Source organism: Coptis chinensis, unplaced genomic scaffold (genome assembly GCF_015680905.1).
Source record: "Coptis chinensis isolate HL-2020 unplaced genomic scaffold, ASM1568090v1 utg1782_pilon_pilon, whole genome shotgun sequence".
NCBI lineage: Eukaryota > Viridiplantae > Streptophyta > Magnoliopsida > Ranunculales > Ranunculaceae > Coptis > Coptis chinensis.
In genome coordinates this window covers 99125-119063 of record NW_028238116.1, presented here as the reverse complement: position 1 = coordinate 119063, position 19939 = coordinate 99125, and the positions used below count along the sequence as shown (strand labels likewise).

At 37.8% G+C, this 19939-nt stretch overlaps 1 protein-coding gene and 1 long non-coding RNA gene across 2 annotated transcripts; one reads left to right on the top strand and one right to left on the bottom strand.

The window, feature by feature from the left end:
• Positions 1–2022: 2022 nt before the first annotated feature.
• Positions 2023–2641, bottom strand: LOC147473783 (uncharacterized). Its single transcript, XR_015210290.1, has 3 exons — positions 2547–2641; positions 2345–2406; positions 2023–2246 (listed from the first exon to the last, which is right to left on the bottom strand). It is a non-coding gene; the product is annotated as an uncharacterized LOC147473783 (long non-coding RNA).
• A 15914-nt stretch (positions 2642–18555) lies between these two features.
• Positions 18556–19008, top strand: LOC147473782 (uncharacterized). Its single transcript, XM_086587041.1, has one exon. It carries the CDS (start codon positions 18556–18558, stop codon positions 19006–19008), a length of 453 nt encoding a protein of 150 aa, XP_086443167.1.
• The last annotated feature ends 931 nt before the right edge of the window (positions 19009–19939 follow it).

Here is a 19939-nt window from a genome sequence, read left to right as displayed (position 1 = left end):
AAGATAATCAAATTCTTAGTAGAGTCTGCATGCATGATCTGGAACAATATAGGAAATTTAGAGACTTGGGATTTTCGCATTTTTCAATATTTTGAAGTAGACTAGTGGATAAAGAAGTTATTTTAGTTAATGCGGAGTTAAAGAATTATCACTTCAATGGCTTCACTAGCTAGTCTAGGAAGTGTAGTGAGAGTGAATTCATGTGATTATTTTGAAGGTAATAATTGTAATAAGTTATTAGTGCTGAGGAATTCGGCTATTAAAGGATGTACTAGTTTTGGTTAGGAATAGATGGAATTGTGTATGGTTACTACTGATTTGATTATGGAAAAGGGAATTCGCATCGTTGGATGCTACATTTAGAGGTAGTAAAGATGATGATAGTGATCTTGTACTTAAACCGGCTCATAGGCCTGTTTTGAAACCTAAGGGTGAACAGCCAATTGTTAATATGAATCCCAATTAAGGTTTGGAAACCGATGAAACTTGATGGGGAAACAGTTATTGAGAAGACGGAGAACGTGGAGGAAAGAAATAAGATGATTGAGTCATTAGGAGAGGTTTTGGAGAACGCAGAGAAATTGGAAAATGCTGCGCCTAAAAAGCCGGAGATAAGTAAAAATGGTGAAGTTGGTAGTAGACCAGGATCTAATAGACGACCAAAGGTAATCCTGTTGCAAGTGTGCAAAAGGTTGTTAAGAAACCTCTTAAGGCTATCAAGAATTCAAGACTGAGAATGAGATTGAGAGAGAATGTCAAGAAAGAGCAGGTTGAGAAAGTAGACACTCGACCTCGTGCCCCTCTTAGACTGCCTCAACCCTCCAAAAGTTCAACCAACATTGCTAGCAAGGGCTGCGGTAGCTCCAGCTCCTCAGCTCTACCCGTTAAAAGGGCTGTTATCTTGAAAAACATTGGGGAAGCTCCGCGGCCGCCCAGTTGATAATGAGGCAGGACCGAGTTTAAAGTCCAAAGAGCGGAAGCAAATCCTGATTGATAAGTTTGCGTCCAAGAAAACAGTGGTTGATCTTTGAGGCATTTTGACTCACATGTGAGTTTTTGAATGGAGAGAATTAGAGAAAGGAAAGCTAGGCACGAGAATACACAACTTTTTCTTTAACAAAAATGTTATCCACATGGGAAATGTAAGTTGGGGAGGGAATTCTACTTCAGTCCATATCAAAAATATTAGATACACATGTTTGGCCAACACACAAAGTTACGATACCTTACCTGATCCATTATTAAAAGTTTAGAACTGAATATAATCGCTTAGGAAGAGAAAAGTGTAAGAATGTTCTTGTAGTAGGAACAACAACGTCAGAGGAACATTTGACGGTAGCTTGGAATTTTGTTTCTTAAGAAAAATAAAAACAAAAACTATGTTTTAATCCTCAAAAAGTGGCATTGTTGCTATTGTTACAATATCTGGCATTCTGGCCACTTGCATCTGAATCCATATCAATCAGCAAAATATCTGCAGACCGCATCCAAATAGCCAAGGGTCAATAATAATTTGCTTGCGAGGCCGCTTAGTCTCAATAGCCACAACACAAGTTTTGGTCACGCACTATTATCAGTCCAAGCTAAGTTTTATTTCGGCAAGGGAGACTTAAAAGCCAAACTGGTAGCCCTCAAATATGCTACTCGAATCTTAGATTGTACGAGGGGACACACTCTAACAAAGGACATAGTGAGTGCACTTATAAGGATATAGTGAAATAAAACCAGAGTGAGGAAATCCCATGTATTGCAAAGGGGTTGCATCAAAGGTTTCTCATATAGTCATATTATGTGACCACTAAAAAGTACCATATAACTGATAACAGCAGCAACTCCAGTAACTACAATTCAAGTACCATATAACTGATAAGGGCAGCAACTCCAGTAACTACAATTCATAGTATAACGAAATACTGAAAACAAAATGATCTAATGGTCTCCATGGTAGAAATACAATTATTACAAATCTTCGAACTCTTGTGGGACTCAGAAAAGTTTGCATGATCACCTGAATTAATCCAGCATGATTCTACCATCATATCCCGATTTCTCGTGCATATACTGGGTTTTGAGTGAGATGCATTTTCTAATCATTGATTCAAAGATTGTTCTGAGCCTTTGAAACAATAGATGCTCCAAGAAAACATGATGTTGGAGCCATACATGAATATGAGTATCAGTATCAGTATCAGTATCAGTAACAGAATTAAGCTTTTGGTGGTGTTCTCCCAATCAAACATTCAAACCTACAAAGATAATAGGTAAACTTGTGTAAGATACAGAGCAGCTTGAATATCCTGATGCATTACCAGCTTAGCTAGGTTAATTAAAAACAGGCTTTTACCTCATTTGAGGTCGATAGGAATTCTTAAACCATCATAAGCAAGTTGAACGAGGATTCCTCCTCTAAACAAAGAAATTTAGGGGAAAAGAATTCAGCCTTCAGAAGTTCAGAAAGGGCAAGATAACCAGTTTATACTTTTAAGAGTTTTGTATTGAAACTAAGAGGTTATGACCTGGGTAGGTAATAAGGAAATGGCTATTACCTTCTAGACCACTCTGTAAGGGCCTGATTGTCCTTGTGGTGATCAAACTCATGAGTCATTCCGATTAGCAGAGCTCGTTTTGGACATAATCTTTTACAAAGATCCAATGTCCGGAAAAAAAAAATGACAAGGTTTATCCGTGACAAGGTTTTTCTCTTCATTTTTCTGCACTTCATTCTATTTCTCATACTTATCATCTAGGTAGGCTTATTTATTTGTGGTTACTAGATGGGTAATGATTTTTGGTGAAGTAGAAATGATTAATGAAAGGTTCAATTAATTAGCGGTAAAAAAAATTATAGGTGTGAATTTTTGGCTATATCGATCCAAAGAAGGCCTAAATTCTCTTCTAGGATTTGGGTAGTGATCAAGTAAGTAGGCGTGTGAAATTCTCTATTCGGAAGAACTACTCCTCCGTGTCATTACTCATATATCATACATTTTGAGGCTTTTGGTTAGATTCTTACAGGGATATGGAAACTAAGTTGTCTAACCCGTGGGTCTCGAAAACTTCATCACGCTATGTACATTTAATGATAGTCAAGGTTCATGAATGCTCATGAAAAAGATGTAAAACTATTGCATAATGATTAAATTAAGTTTCTAAGAACAAGTCCTAATTTTGATGCTAGGGTGAGATTTCTAAATATTTTTCATCATAGAAAGAGAAACGAGAATTTGTCACTAAATCACGTTTATTTAGACATTAAGTAAACTATATACAACTATGCATGCCTAATTTTTGCAAAAGGTTCTCACCACCCCACACAATCCGGGACAATCGTGGTCCTCAAAGTGTTAAGAGGAAGAAAGAGTATACCCGAGGAGGCTTTGAGCAAAAATAAAGTGACATCTTCCACGTAAATTTATTGTAACACACTATATATTATACATCATAAAAGTAGAAATACACGCTTAGAGTAGCACACTTTGTTAGGTTATTTATTTATTTCACATCAAAACGTAAAACAAATATGTACATGCATTAACTCACATTGCCCCCCATCCTTAAACCGGGAATAGTCCCTCCTTGCCTCGTCCCTATAGAAATGTCATTCCTTTGCATCCCGCCAATCTATCATAGCTTTCCGGACTTCACTCCACTTCCCTCTTCTTTGCATTGTCTAGATGAGCTATCATTTTATCATCATCGGGGAAAAACGAACTTTCTTAAGATACCTTTGCGGTATATGGTCCATGTCCGAAATCGCAAAGAACGAATTATCTTGTTTGTTGGACACATAGAGTCGACCTTTACCCAGTCCTGAAAGGTGGCCGCAAACTCAGGGAAGTACGTCCTCACTATCCTGCATGCTATAACTGGTAGGGTGATATAGTGTTGCCGAAAATATCGAGCCTTCTTAAGATTCTCAATTACTAGTTCTGTAATGTCGAAGGTGGTATGTTGCTGGGCCAATGCATGGAATGTCTTACATGCTGATTTTGATGCAGTGGAAAAATGCCAATCCCCCATGATGTTGAGAAGAATAAATAGCATGGCAGTTCCAACATTCATGGTCATACTGGCTAGTGGAATAGTGAATTCCGGCCATCGGCCAGCTTCGGCACGTTCTTTGACGTGGGCAAGGCCATCGCCATACCGGGCAGCAAAATCTTCCCTAGAATAGTCATTAAGGTCATTCTCTATCATGTATTGAATGGGGAGATCTGGCTGAAGAGGCGGAAGGTCTAGAGCCATAGCCACTGTTGGCTCATAAAAAGCGTGTCGGGTGTTACCAATACGTAGTGTAAAACCATTCAAAGGAAACCCCGGACCGGTTTGGTAGATCTTCCATGTTATCATAAAAATAAGTTGCCAAACCTGGGGAGTATGTCTGCTCCGGGTGTAGAATGAGAGAGTTCCAACCAACTTGAGTGATGTAGTCGATCTCTGAAAAGATGTCCATATGCCGGAGAATTCAGCAATGAATGGAAAGATTGTTCTAGAATCATCTTTGGAGCTTCCATTGTGAAAAAATTGTGACCTGTTTAGACAAGGATAAACAAATATTAGAGTATGATGAGAATAATTAAGTAAAAACAAATTACCATACGAAACTTAAAAACTAAAAAGAAAATGATAGATAATATAAAATTGCAAAATTTAAATGGTTTCATTGGCCCAAGTAACGGCGAGGATCCTTTTGTGGGAGGGATCCGTTTATAAGATTTTCTATGCCGTCAATCCGTGCAACAGCCTGTTGCAACATTTTGTTTTCTGTCTGGTAAATCTCGGCGTGGTTCTCTATTATGAGAGTGTGATTTGCCAAGAATTGGTTGTGGTACGTGCAAGAATTGTGCTTGTTCCTCTTCGTTTATTGTCCGGCAGTCCTGAAATTCAAGAAGGCTGTGATAATAATGTTCGACGACGTTTGAATAATGTCATCAGTCCTTGTTGAATTAAAGCGAAGCCCTTCCATGGGGATAAATAGGTTGCATAATGCATTTTCAAAAAGATGTTGTCGGTGGAACAATCTTCGTTTGGTCCTGTATCGCGACATGGTTCTTTTGCAACGCCGGTTCCGAATCCGTTCCTACATCCGAAAGTGAATGGTAAGAATGTTAGCCGTTCAAGAGGTGTATGAGGAGAAGTACTAGAAAAACCCCAATGTATCATGATAAGTGTCACAATGGTTGGTAAAGGAGCTGCCTTTTCCGCACGTCGCGATCGCATTCCGAGAGAAATTTAATAATGCAAAAATCATTGCGATTACTCTGCGCAAGACCCGAGTAAATGGAGGAGGGTTTGGTTATTTTGGAAGTCTTAGACGTGCCTAGGACATTATGAGCTACCCATTGGATCACGAGATAATTGGTTCTTTTGTAAAGATCGCCGATAAACAATACGGTTTTTCCGGGTATTATTCGTGAAGGATAGTTGCAAACATCGGATGCGGATATTATCGAAAGGTGAATCCTGAAGGTGTACTCTATGGTTTGTAATAGGAATTTGAAGTACCTCAGAGATGATTTTCATAGTTAATTCATGTTCGCATCCGTTAGCACGGACAAAGAATTGTCCGTTTTGGAAATAACCGCTTTTATAAAATAACAAGACCAATTCTCTGGAATAAAATGCTTGCTTATGGTGTAAAAGAGGGTACCATCCTCGACGTAATATTTCAGTGTAAAAAAAATGATGAAATAGACCATTTTGAAAATTTTCCATAAAATTTTGCTCGGGCACGAAACTTCGAGTGAGAGCCATTAAAGATGGAGTGGTGAAAAATATATATATATATATATATATATATTTTGGAAAAAGGAGAGTTAAATTTTTTGGGGTGTCTATCCTTGTTATAAATAGGCACCCATCCGAAAATGTAAAAGATACGTTTCGAGGTGTCACAGGGTAGTTAGACCACGTGTATCTTCTAAGATATGCGCAAAAGTGGATGTAGTGTGGATGAGAAGAATGGGGCATGTGAAAAGGAGTGCCCTTTTTTTTTTTTTTTTTTTTTTTTTTAAACGTAAGTAGAATGACAAGGAAACTGTAGATATACGATTACAATAAGATGTAAGAACGCATTAAACGGTATGGAAACACAACATAATGATAATGATGACTTAAATACAAACCTAAATGTTAGATAGAACTATATGCCACATGAACAACATGACTATAATAAAACAACCGAGCATGAAGACTTGAGTAGCATATTCAATCTGTTGCTGCTCAAACTTTTCTAGTGCATCCATGAATCTTGAGCTTGGAGTGATCCAAAAACGGTTTTTAGAATAAGAAGTGTAGAGGGAAGAATATGAAATGAGTGAATATGGAGGAAGAGTTGAACTTATTTATAGAAAGAAAATTGCCGTTTTCTGACCGTTTTCTAGATGTGATCATGACCGTTTTCTGACCGTTTTTTAGATGTGGTTCATGACCGTTTTCTGACCGTTTTTTGATGCGTTTTCATTATCGGTTTCTGAACGTTTTATAAAACGTTAGTTACGTTAAAATTTGTTGTTTAAGTATGACATGTAACATATATATTTATATATATGTATATAATTTATTATTACCAATATATGTTCCTACCTATATACTATAATATTAGATATAGCTAATATATTAAGATAGAAATATTTAGGAACCATCTACTATTAAGCTGGAAAATGCAAACACGTAAATAAAATATCTGATATAAATATTATACAAGACCGGAAAAAATAAATCTAGCTACTGATGATCCTCAGGTGCTGTAGCAGAATCCTCGGGGGCTGCAGAAGAAGAACCAGGAGTCCTGCGACGTCGTGCAGTACGAGCTCCCGTGGAGGCTAACTGCTCCTGGATATCACCAAGAGTATCCATCACCGAGCTCGAATCGATGTCTTTGGCTCGCCATGAACATTCGCTTGAACCGGTTCCGCGAAAGTAAGCATATTGTCTGAAAATGCAGTCATGGAAGCTCTCATTTCCCTCTTGGAATTAAGCCCATCTTTGTCATCATCGGCTTCGTGTGGGTCATATCATCCCTATCTCCCAATTGAGTACCAGATTTTTCTCTTAACGCAGCGTTAATACTTTTGAAAGTTGGATAAAGGTTGTGAAAAGGAGTTTCCGTAAATGGAAAAGTCGTCCATGAAGATTTCCATATAACGTTCCACCATATCACTAAAAATGTGAAGCATGCAGCGTTGGAAAGTGCCTCGAGGCATTACAAAGGCCAAAAGGCATTAGATGCGATGCAAAGGTTCCAAAGGGACACGTGAAAGTTGTCTTTTCTTGATCGGGGGATCGATGACAATTTGGAAGTATCCGGAATAGCCATCAAGAAAAACAAGTAAGCATGATCGGGCTAAACGCGTTCTAGCATCTGGTCAATGAATGGGAGAGGGAAGTGATCTTTATGGGTTCTGGCATTAAGTTTGCGATAGTCAATGCAAATTCTCCATTTCAAAGGAATACGAGTGGAGATGCACTCACCATTTTCATTTTGCACAACTTGAATGCCGGACTTCTTGGGAACAACGTGGGATGGGACTAACCCATCCACTATCGGAGATAGGGTATATGATACCGCATCAAGTAAACGTAAAACTTCCTCTCTCACTACTTCCTTCATGGCGGGGATTAAAGGCGTTGTTGTGGTTCTCGCGATGTCTTTGTGCCGTCATCAAGATGTATGTATCGCGATGCGTATGCTAGGGTCTATTCCCTTGATATCATCTAAGGACCATCCGATAGCGGGCGGTGTTCACGAATGACATGAATCAAACGCGTGCCTCTTTCGCCGGTAGTCAAGTGGCAGAAATTATTATAGGGTGACTACCATCGGGATCGAGATGCACGTACTTCAACTCAGAGGGTAGAGGTTTTAAAACCGGAGTTGGAGGATTGGGGATCAAGTATTCGTGAGGGATCATCTCTTCAATGGAAAAGAGCGAATCCGGTTCTTCTGAATCAGTTTGCACCAAAGCATTAGGGTCAAATAGTGGTACTGACTCTAATAATGCATGAACATCCCTTATGTACGAGTCATCGTCAAACTCCGGATTATCAAAAGAAAGAAATTGGTGTATCTCGTCTGGGGGAAAAGAGTTTGTGAAATAATCATGTTCCAGACTATCAACCAGGCTAATCTCGCCCTCCATTATAGGATCGGGAAACTGTTTCATTAATTTGAACCGTTGAGTTTGAGAAAAGGTTCCCGAAAAGTCAATGTCATTGAACCGTCCAAAATTTATGAGGCGTTAGCGATTGCAAAGAAAAGGACGTCCTAAGATGATAGGAATGGAGTCACAGGCCACCTCAGTATCTAAAATGACAAAATCCACTGGGTAGTAAAAATCTTGGACCTTTACTATAACGTTCTCTACTATGCCTTTTGGGTACTTGATGGAGCGATCCGCGAGTTGCAGAGTCATATTGGTAGGTTTTAATTCATGAAGACCTAACTGCTTAAATAAGTAGTAGGGAAGTAGGTTATAGATCGCACCTAGGTCTAAAAGTCGCGATGGCGGTATACTTTGTATGCCCAATAATGCATGTATACGGTTGGTGGACTGGGTCCTTGTGCTTTACCACACCATTGGTAGTGGTAATTGAGGAAGAAACCGCGATTGAGAAATGCTTGTTGAGGTACATTCGTACGTCGTTTGGTGGTGTACATGTCCTTCAAAAACTTGGCATGCTTGGGCAAATGCTTTAGCGCATCTAGGAAAGGTAAGTTTATGGTCAAATTTTTGAAGGTTTCACGGATCTCATCAAAATGTTAGTCATGTTTGTTCTTCTTTACCAAACGGGCGGGGGAACGGAGCTTTTAGGCGGAATCGGCATATAAGGATCGGTGGTATCCTTTCCTAGGGGCGTAGGTGTAGATTTTGAAGGTACAACTTCGTCCGTTATAGGTCATGAGATAGGAGTTGGAAGGATGTCGGTCGTTGACTTCCAATTCGATTCCTCGTCGGCATCGTATATTATTGTCGATGGTTTCGGCGTAAGCGAAGAGTGGTAATGGCATTTACCTCACCCTGGCTTGGATTACTAGGTCCCGTGCATTGTTGAGCTCAAAGGCGGTGTTTGTAGGCTTAGGGTTTGGAACTACTTGGCCAGGGAACACATCTTTTATCTTTTATCCCGACTAACGGTGAAGAGATCATTGGATAGAAGCTAGGATTTGATTCTTGATTCATGTATGTCGAGGAAAGTGTCGGCCGTTTTATCGGTATGGATTGTACCAAAGGAGTAGCGGGGAACTAGTTCCCCGTTATTATTCACGGGTTGATTTTGGTAGCCATATCCTTGATTCGCGGGAACAAGGTTCGCGGTTGTTTTGGTACCCTATATTTGCGTTGTTGGGAAAAATTACTTTGCCCTTTGCCGGAATTGTGGAGGATTTCCTTGACGATAGGAATTGTAGTTCGCGGGTGGTCGTGACAGAACGTTTGTTGCCACTGAAGGAGCTTGTTGTTGGACGGGGGGTGGCCAAGCTAAATTCGAATGTTGTCGCCAAAGGTGCATTAGGGATGTTGAAAGCACAAGCCTCTTCGAAGGTTGGGAGGACACTTCGTATACCAAAAGACAATAAGGATCGGGCTTTCGGGACTTAAACAAAGGGGCATGGGGAAGCGTTGGCAGCCATGACCTATTTGGGTTTTTTGTTCATTTACTTTGTACCGAAAGAGCATCGACCTTTTGTTTAGGGACTTCGATTAGAGTTTTAATTTCGGATCGGGTTTGACCTCGAACATAGGCGTAACTTTGGTAGGAATGTCTTTAGAAGATCTAGAAGAATCGATGTTTTCCCGATGGGTGCTTCGTGAGGCCCTTTCTCAAGAAAAATGTATGCTTGGAAGCACCCTTTGTCCATGAAACAACCGCCGTTCATGATATCTAATGTTTCCTTTTGATGGTCGAGAGACCATTAAAGAATGAACGGACTAATACTACGGTGTCGAGTTGATGATGGGGACATTCGAGAAGTAGATCGATAAAATCTGCTCCACGCTTACAAAAAGGATTCACAGGGGTGCTAGCGAAAAGAATTGAATCTTTTGAAGCATTTCGTAGTTTTCTTACGTATAAAACTTTATCATGAATGCTTGAACAAGTTTGGCCCATGTCTCAATGGATTGGATTGGCTTGTCCGGCGCGAGCCAAACTGAAGCTTTATCAACTAAGGTGAAAGGAAACAACCTAAGCAAGACTTGTTAAGTTGGTAACGGTCGGATGGCGGAAAGTGGTGACTACTTGTTGCATCCGACGCGAAGATGATTGTATGGTTTTCATGGTCTAACCCATGGTAAACAGGTAACAAACCGAAAATGTTTGGCGAATCTGAAAATCACCTACAATCGCATCGAGTTTAATGCGGGAAGGCGAGGTCCTTCTGTAAGGCGATATAGAAATCGAAAGGGTTTTCTCGATTTGTGAGATTTTCCTCGACCATAATTAAAGGAGATAATGGCAACGAGATGTTTGACGAGGTTGATTTACTGGAGGAGGGACTATGTCTAGGAGATAACATAAACAGTTGTTTCTTGTATTTTCGACGATGATATGTAAGTTCTAATTCCTTATGTTTACCGGACCGTAGTCTCATACAAATATAAATTTTAATTTAAGGCTCATAAGGAACGAACAATGACTGGAGGTTTTAGATTTTTAGGAAGGAGGGGAGTTGAAACACGTCTTCCCGAAATATTTTAACTAACTTCGAGCAAGGAAGCTAGGATAACGTGTGAATATTCCAGCAGCCAGGTCACCTGAGAGAATTGAGGGAGGTTGTTCGTGCTAACACGTTCCTTAATTAGGCAACCTCAATTTTTTTTCAAGTTTCCTAGGTACTGATGGAATAGGATGATGATTTATGATGGTGTATTATGCGGGGTGTTATTAAGATGATTTAGATGAAATTTTTAATTACTATGATTTTTTATTTTTATTTATTTTAATTTACGTAATTAGTGTATTATGGAGACGTGATTACGAAATATGCAATTAAAAACGATAGATGCCAAAATAGAAACTAACTAACATATACTAGTTTACGCAGAAAGTCTACTCATGCAAATCTATATTACCTATACGTGCAACTATATGTAAGTTATACGTGAGCTAGGGAAATGTCGAGAACGAACTCATGCAATTGAATACCCGCGATAATGAATTGATGTAACATACACATACAAAAATATTCTAAGCAGGTGGTTTGACGCTTCGATATATCAAAATATATTCAATCATATTAATTGTGTTACGTGAATATGTAATGACGAACCATCTTTACATGTACGGAGTTCTCATGCTAACATACAAATATACGAGGTAAAACAGGTTATAGTAAATAATATCCCTCGACAAAGTTTAAGGAGTTTAAGAGTTTGAAACCCGGGCCCCGTCGATTCCTCATTATAGGGATCGACTACTCCCCGAGCTTATGCTTACTAGCAAAACAGGGACCAAAGAGCCCAAAAGAGTAATGAAAAGGAAAGTGGCATGTCCCCTCGAAACCGGAGTGTTGATACTCTAGGTTAGTCTCGCGGCTTTACTAATTCAGTCTCGTCCGAGACTCTTTTGTTTGTTCAGTACTTCAAATTCCTACGGAGTACTTAGACTGTGCTAATGAAAATAAACAAACTTGGTTCACAGATATTTGTTAGTAGAAAAAGTTAAGGTAAACTGCTCCGTAAAGTAACTTCGTTAGTATTGTAAATGTAAATAAAAATTAAAAAATGAGGAGGTAAGGGGAGGGGTTTTTATGGATGTATTCCGGTTATTACGTTAAGTCGAGTCCTTCGCGGTGTGGCGCCATTTGATAAACGCTGTTTTATTGAGCGTTTATTGATTTTCAATTACTTATTTTCTTAAGTCCGAGGTCCACAATCCAAAGTCTGAAGTCCAAAGACCCAAGTCCAAAGTCCAAATTCCAACGCGTCCGAGTATAGTCGTGCGTTTTAGTCAAGTTACTTACTCACGGGGTTTGGTAGGATAGGTCGAGTAAGGGGATCGTCCAAACCTTAGGGCTCGGATAGGTTCACAACCGGAATTACAACTTTTGGTGAGTAGGATTTTTTAGGTTTCTTTTTAGTTGGTTTTAATTAAATTAACGGTAATGCAAATAATGTAAATTACTACGGCGATTATATGTAGGTAAACAAAAATAGAGAAACAAGGAGAGAGTTAATCATGCTCATGCAAGAATCATTTTTTAACAGTTTATATTACCAAATCACTACATCTCTACTTTGTCTCGTTTTGGGAGACGGCGTCGAAGTATTGATCCCTAGCGCAGCGCGTGCCCACATCTCTAGGTCGCATTTCACTAGCATAAGGAGTTTCAATAATACCTCATCTCTCTGCGTATATTATTTCAGCTCCCTGGCTCGATTTCACATCACCGGACCGAATTGAGAGTCATGCGACACCGAGAGAGAGTCGTTAGACCGCCTCCCGAGCATCAGGCCGATCCAACTTTGTACAGTCTCGATCATTTTGGGACCGGATGTCAATTCTATGCCTAATTCCTAAGTAGTGATTCTAGAATATTAACGAAATCAATCCGGTTTTCACACGAAGGCATAACCCTCCCCGAGGGGATTAGCTCATGGTCATATAAGGAATAATAAAACTTCTTTGTATACATTACATTAAGTAAATAAATGCAGGACAGAAATTAAACTAGAAAAGAAATAACTGTTATTAAGGGTAAAATAACTTACAGTATTTAAGCTGCTGGAATGGAAATGGCAGAATGTAAGTACTGAAGAAAAAATCTAACTAGGCGGAAGCTAAAGCATTAATATGCTGAAGGGGTAATAATGAAGGCGACCCCCTCATATATATAGGCTGGAGACTGAAGACCCATTTAATTAAGTTTTGTTCGGTAGCTAATTGATTTCTTCAAAACTTTCTCAAAGTTTTGTTTTGATCTGTTTTAATTTTTTGTCTTTTTGCTGATTTAAGGTTTTGTTTGTTAGCTCATTTCAATTCAAACCACCTGGTTTGAATTGGTACGTGTCTTCTCTCTTGCCAAGTGGTATCAAATTGAAACCATCATTTACCACCTGCCTATGCTGACTCATCATGCCTTCTGGGCCCGCAGAGTGGATCCACCTAGTGTGTCCAGTTGGTCGCTACCGCCGATTTTGGCGCGTTTTCACGACTTTTTGTCCTTCTTGGCCGAGTTAAATCGCCGCCCGTCGCTATGGCAAACTTCACTAGCCAACATCGGCATATAGATTTATCCGATTTGAGCTTGAGGAGTTTTCGCTTCTTTATATGTGGACCCACTTCTGCGACCGGTTTTGTTCTTTTGGAAACTTCGGAAACTAGTCGCTTTGTTGGGCTTCACGGGGATTGAGTAGGAAACTTCAAATATTCCCGTATTCCCGTACTTCGATGCATGTTTTATCACTATATTTATTTTAATTGCGGAATCCTGCAAAAGTACGAAAATATAATTATTACATGATTATTAAACACATAATCGACCAAAATGATATGTCTCTCGGGGTTTAATATTACAGTTTTGGGTGCTTATCAAACTGCATTGAACTAACCTAAAAAAAAAGTTAACGAGAAATCAGAAACTGGATAAAAATGGATTGAACTAACCTCAAAAAAAAGTTAACGAGAAATCAGAAACTGGATAAAAATACATTGAACTAACCTCAAAGAATAATTATCGGGAAATCAAAAACTAGATGCAACTGCATAAACTAACCTCAAAGAAATAATTAACAGGAAATAAAAAACTGGATGCAAATGCATCGACCTATCCTCAAAGAATAATTGACGTGAAATTGGAAACTGAATCCAAATAAATTTAACTAACCTCAAAGAATAATTAACATGAAATTAGAAGTTGGATGCAACTGCATTGAACCAAAGAATAATTACCATGACATTAGAAACTGGCCAGATGTAAATCCAGCTAACTAACCTCAAAGAATAATTAATGGGAAATCGGAAACCAGATGCAAATGCATCGACTAACATCAAAGAATAATTAATGAGAAATAAGAAATTTGATGCAAATACATTGAACAAACCTCAAAAAATAAATAGTGGGACAAATTTTGAAAACTAGATGCAAATGTAACGAACTAACCTCAAAGAATTATTAACAATAAATCGGAAACTAGATGCAACACTTGAACACTGTGCAATGAACTAATTAACCTCATAAAATAATTAACGGAAAATTGAAAAGTGGATGTAACACTGCAATGAACTAACCTCAAAGAATAATTAACGGAAACTAGGAACTGGATGCAAGTACATTGAACTAACCTCAAAGAATAATTGATAGCCAATCGAAAACTGGATGCAATTCAACAAAGCTCAAAGAATAATTAATGGGAACTCGGAAACTTGATACAAATGCATCAAACTAACCTCAAAGAGTAATTAATGGGTAATCGGAAACAACATCAAACTGCATCAAACTAACCCCAAAGAAAAATTAACAGGAAATCGGAAAGTGGATGCAATCAGATCAAACTAACCTCACGTATAATTAACGGAAATTGAAAACTGGATGCAACATTGCATTGAACTAACCTTAAATAATAATTAACTAGAAATCGAAACTGGATACAACTGCAAGGAACTAACTTTAAAGAATAATTAACATGAAATCAGAAACTGGATGCAAATGAATGGAACTAACCCCAAAGAATAATTAACGGCAAATCGGAAACAAGATGACAATGCATGGAACTAATCTCAAAGAATCATTAAGGTGTAATCGAAAACTAGATGCGAATGCATCAAACTAACGTCAAAGAATAATTAGATGGAAATCGAAAACTAGATGCAAATGCATTGAACTAACTTCAAAAATAATTAATGGGAAATTGGATGCAAATGTATTGATCTAACCTCATAGAGTTATTACCAGCAATCCAAAACTAAATGCAAAACCATGAAACTAACCTCAAGGAATAATTAATGGAAATTGGAAAACGGGAAATCAGAAATTAGATGTAACTGCATTGAACTAACCTTAAAGATTAATTAACAGGAAATCGAAAACTGGATACAAATATAATAAACTAATCTAAAAAAATATTTAACGGAAAATCAGAAATTAAATGTTAATGCATTGAACTAACCTCAAAACATCATTGTTTTATGTGTAGTGGGAATGTCTTGACAAATATATGATTGGAAATGACTTGCTATTCAAGTATATTCAATATGAATTTAAGCCTCATTGGGCATTTTCACAAAACTTTTATCAAACTTCTATTATTAAACAACAAAAAAAAGACGAAAGGTTTTATAAAAGTGTGTTATTATTATTATTATTTCTCTGGAGTGTGGTTTTCATGTTGCAAGAAATTTTGATGAGTGACCAATATAATATTCATATCTTATAAATAGATTTTCATAGTTCAAATATTTTTAGAATAATTTAATACAACGGCACCGCTCAGGGGACGGGTTCGAAAAGCTAGTGTAATTTGAAAAAAAAGAACCCAGATTACAAGGATGATGATGACGACACAATCCCCGCTCTTTAAACCAAATCATGAGTATATGTATCATGGTAGAACCTAGAACCTAGAATGGCGTTTGGGCTTGGAGAAGCAAACTTTCTCAATAGTTGATTGCGTTCATGGAACATACGATGGGAAATTAGGGTCTCCCCACTCTCCAATGCACACAATTTAATTATTATTTTTTTTTTTTTTGTATTTGTATTTGGGAGGAGACCCTAATTTCCCAAAATGGGGAAATCCTAATTCTTTGCATATGGGTAACTATGAGTAATTGACCTAGGCTAAGCATTGTCACCAAAATGCACGGTAATGGTTTAAAACGGTGTATTTGAAAAAAAAACTTAGTTCGTGTTTTAAACAGAACATCTCGGGAAAAAAACGGAAAAAAAAAAATGTAAAAAAACGTGGGGCATAAAAAACGGGTTTAAAACGTATAATACGTACAATACGTAAAAGAAACGGTAAAAACCGATGATAAAGAATATATTCGATAAAGAATTTTATTTTTTTATAAGAGTGGAAAAAAGAATTGACACATAAAATAAAAATAAAAATAATATAAATGAAAGAAAATTCAAATACATGAAAGTATCAAATTATCATTACTCATCCAAATACTAGAAGTTTTAGATTCAGTACCAAAACACAACTCTAAATAAGATACTACTAATTACCAACCATAATGGCATAATCAAGTTCTACAAATAAGTTAATAACTTTATAATTTATAATTAATTATTAATAGTCCAAAACAAAATAAAACTGTCTCAATAAGTCAATCTAATGCCCACTCTTCAAAAAGGTAAACTCCAAAACCCTTTTTTTCTTCTTCGTGTTTTCTTTTAGATTAAAAAAAATAAATAAATAAAAATAATGCCCAGTACATTTGGATGAGATTCTTGATGTTGCTAGCGGTGCATTGAGTCTCGGCTCTACCGATCGATGTTGACCTCGGTTCTATGGTCATGAGTGCTACCGTCCCCCTTAAAACCACAAAAAGTTTTGGCGGAAACGTTCTATGGTAAGATTGTTGCTGGTCTTGAGAGGGAGTTTGTGTTATCTGCTCGTCAGAAAGCAGTCATTGGATGCTTACAGTCAGAACATGCAAAGGATTTCCTACTTGCTATTCCGATGGAGGGACTTGGACAGGTATGTCGCGGTAGAGTATCGTTCTATTCTCCTCTGTACCGTCTCATGATTCCTTTGTACTCGATGGTGGTCTATGCCTGGCCCGCAAAAGAGCGGACTAGATACTTTTAAGGGGACCATGCAAAGACATTGTAGATATTTCCCGGCTTCAAATACCGACATGATCATGTCGGAGATATTTTATGTGATGCATTTTGGAGGGCTGGGGCAATGGTGAAGAAGGAGGCTCTTGTGAATTTTCTCACCGATCCGAATGAAGGGAGATCGACACTTCCGCCCGCGGATGTATTGATCTACATTGGTCCGAGGGGAGGCATCGTGTGTTGATGTAAGCGGAGCCTCTCCATTAGTAGGGCTTAGGAATGGAGTCTTTGAGATGGGAGAAGCGACTAATAGAAAGCAAATGGGTAGGGAAAAATTGAGAAACACGAGGAGGCTTGTAAAGCTAACCAAAGATTGTTTCATTCCTTTCGGTTTTGACACCTTTGGTTTCTTGGCACAACATCTGTTGAGCTACTTAAAGAGATTGCGAAAGTTATGGACCGCAACGTAATGACAAATTAGGTTCTAACGAGTTTGTTTTAGGAGGATAGGTTTTGCCATTCGTGAAAGGACTTGCGCTAGCGACTTGTTTGCACGCTTGTCCTAATTATTTGTAAAACTTCGTTATCATTATTAATAAAATTTCCACTTAAAAAAAAAAAAAAAAAACGTTTAAACGTTTTTAAGTTTAAAACGTTTAAAAGCGGGTTTTTTGAAAACCCCGATTTTAAACCGGAACCGCATCCTTTGCCAATATCTCGGGTTTTAAACACAATGAGGCGAAGTAACAAACAATAATTCTAGGAGACAGGCCTTTTGGCCCGTTTTAGTGACATGCTAACGTGTATACCCTCTCACGTGGGCAACATAAAACACACAAAAAAAACCAATGACAATTTAAGTAAAATATCACTTCTTCACTCTCTCTCATGAACGAGAGAAAAGGAATATCACTTCTTCCCTCTCCAAATCCTGTATGAACTTTAGCAATTTAACTTCTTCTCTAACCCCACATCACCCTCTCTTCTTCAATTCTTCCTCATACAATCGTACTTAATGGTATAGGTTATGTAAAGTATTAATGTGATGACAACAAATTGGATTAACCAGGGATATAACAAGATTAAAATCAACATTGACAAGGATTTTGTTAGTCTAATTGTCAAAGGGTTTCATTCTAATTTTTTTTTTTTTTTTATGTACAAACAATCTCAGCCAAATATTTGGATTTGTTTATAGCTAGACTATGAATAATTGATTTTAGTTTTGGGTTTCGAGTATTTGTCTTCCATAATTCTATTTCGGTACATGCTTTATGTTCCTAATAAGTTGATTTTGAGCAAATCTAAACTCTAAAGAATCTAATGTATATGATGGGCTTTGAAAACATATTTAGTAGGAGAGTGGGCTGAGGCGTCGAGAGAGACAAAGAAGGAATACGAATTTGATTTGGTTTTATTTCTCGGTGTCTTTTGTACTTTTGTTGGACGTGAGAGAGTGGTGAGAGATGTAGACACGTCATCCGGTCACAAAAAACGGGTTATAAAAGCGGTCTCTCTAGAATTATTGAGTAACAAAACATGGAAACGAGTACACATTTAATTCGGCCCATAAACTCAAGCCCATAAAGCACTAACGCGGAAAACAAGAACCGCCTTTATATAGCGTTAAATTTAGAATACTTGTTGGTCACGAATCACGATTCACGAACATACCGAATTGGAAACCTGATAGAACTCCCTTCTGAAGTCCGAATTCAATCCCAACGCCTATAAAACAAACGCCGGTGCCAAGCTTTAGGTTCACAAATTTAGAAACCTAAATACTCTTACAGTTCAAGAAAAACTCTCCCCATCTTCAACAATCAATGGCGACAAGTGGTCCTATTTTGTTACCTAGTAGATATTTTCAACAGCGATCAAATTCAGTTTTATCAATGCGACCTCCCTCTGGGGTTTTGATTACTTATGGGTCGTCATCACCATCACCTTCGACTTCTCCAAGCATAAAGAAACCGCGTTGTGTTGAAGTATCATCAGTTCAAAAGAGAACTTGCATGTGCTCTCCATCGACACATGCGGGTGCGTTCAGGTGTAAGTTTCATAAGAAAATTCAAGCAGAAAAGAAGAACACAACAGATAATAAGAATCAAGAAGATAAAGTTGCAGCAGAATCAAGTACTCGAGTATCTGGGGAAAAGGTGTTGGTAAGAAGAGCCTTGAGGGGATCTCGTCGAAATAAAACACCAACAACAAGAAGAGAAGTGTTTCAACCCAGACCGAGTAGGCTTTCTATTATGTCCAAGGCTGACGACTTATGAAGCAGAAAATCAAGTCCAAAAGATGATAATGTGATATATGTATGTAAACCCCAAAGGGGTAATTCTTGTTCAAAACAATAATATTAGCAACTAAAAGATTGTATCATATGATTAAATGCTTAAAGATTGTATCCTATGTTGTATGCTTGATGTCCTGCATCAATAATAATAGTCAATAGCCCAGTAGAATATGTTAAGTATAATTTAACTATATGTTGGTCTATTGTGTGATCGAATTGTGCAAATCGTCCAATGTATGATTCGTCTAAGTTATTGGTTGATTTAGTTCTACATACTTCTAATTTGTTTCCATTGGGATGAAAATTCATTGGGAGGCTCATGACACCCTTCTCTAATCTGTCATCCGCAAACACACGCAATGCTACTACTTCTCAAAAACTCTCGGCAATCTAGCGAACATATAACATGATCATCCATCGCTGTTTTTCTAAATTGTGATATTTTTAGCTTTCAAAATCACATTCTGCCTAATTAGAAAGCGGTTATTGAAACTAATGAATAAGAATAGAGATGAATGTAACTAATAAAGATAATCAAATTCTTAGTAGAGTCTGCATGCATGATCTGGAACAATATAGGAAATTTAGAGACTTGGGATTTTCGCATTTTTCAATATTTTGAAGTAGACTAGTGGATAAAGAAGTTATTTTAGTTAATGCGGAGTTAAAGAATTATGTCTTCAATGGCTTCACTAGCTAGTCTAGGAAGTGTAGTGAGAGTGAATTCATGTGGTTATTTTGAAGGTAATAACTGTTATGACCCAATTTCTTAACCTAATTCTTCCTCTCCTTTTTCTTGGCACTTCTGTCTCTCTCTCAGTTTTTTCCTCCTCTCTATTAGGTTTTTCTCTTCTCTCTTATACTCGGTCCTCCGCTCTCTACGCTTAACCCTTGATCTTGCTTTCATCCAT

Excerpts from the sequence above, each read along its gene's own strand:
- LOC147473782 (XM_086587041.1), top strand. The coding sequence starts at position 18,556 with ATGGCGACAAGTGGTCCTATTTTGTTACCTAGTAGATATTTTCAACAG.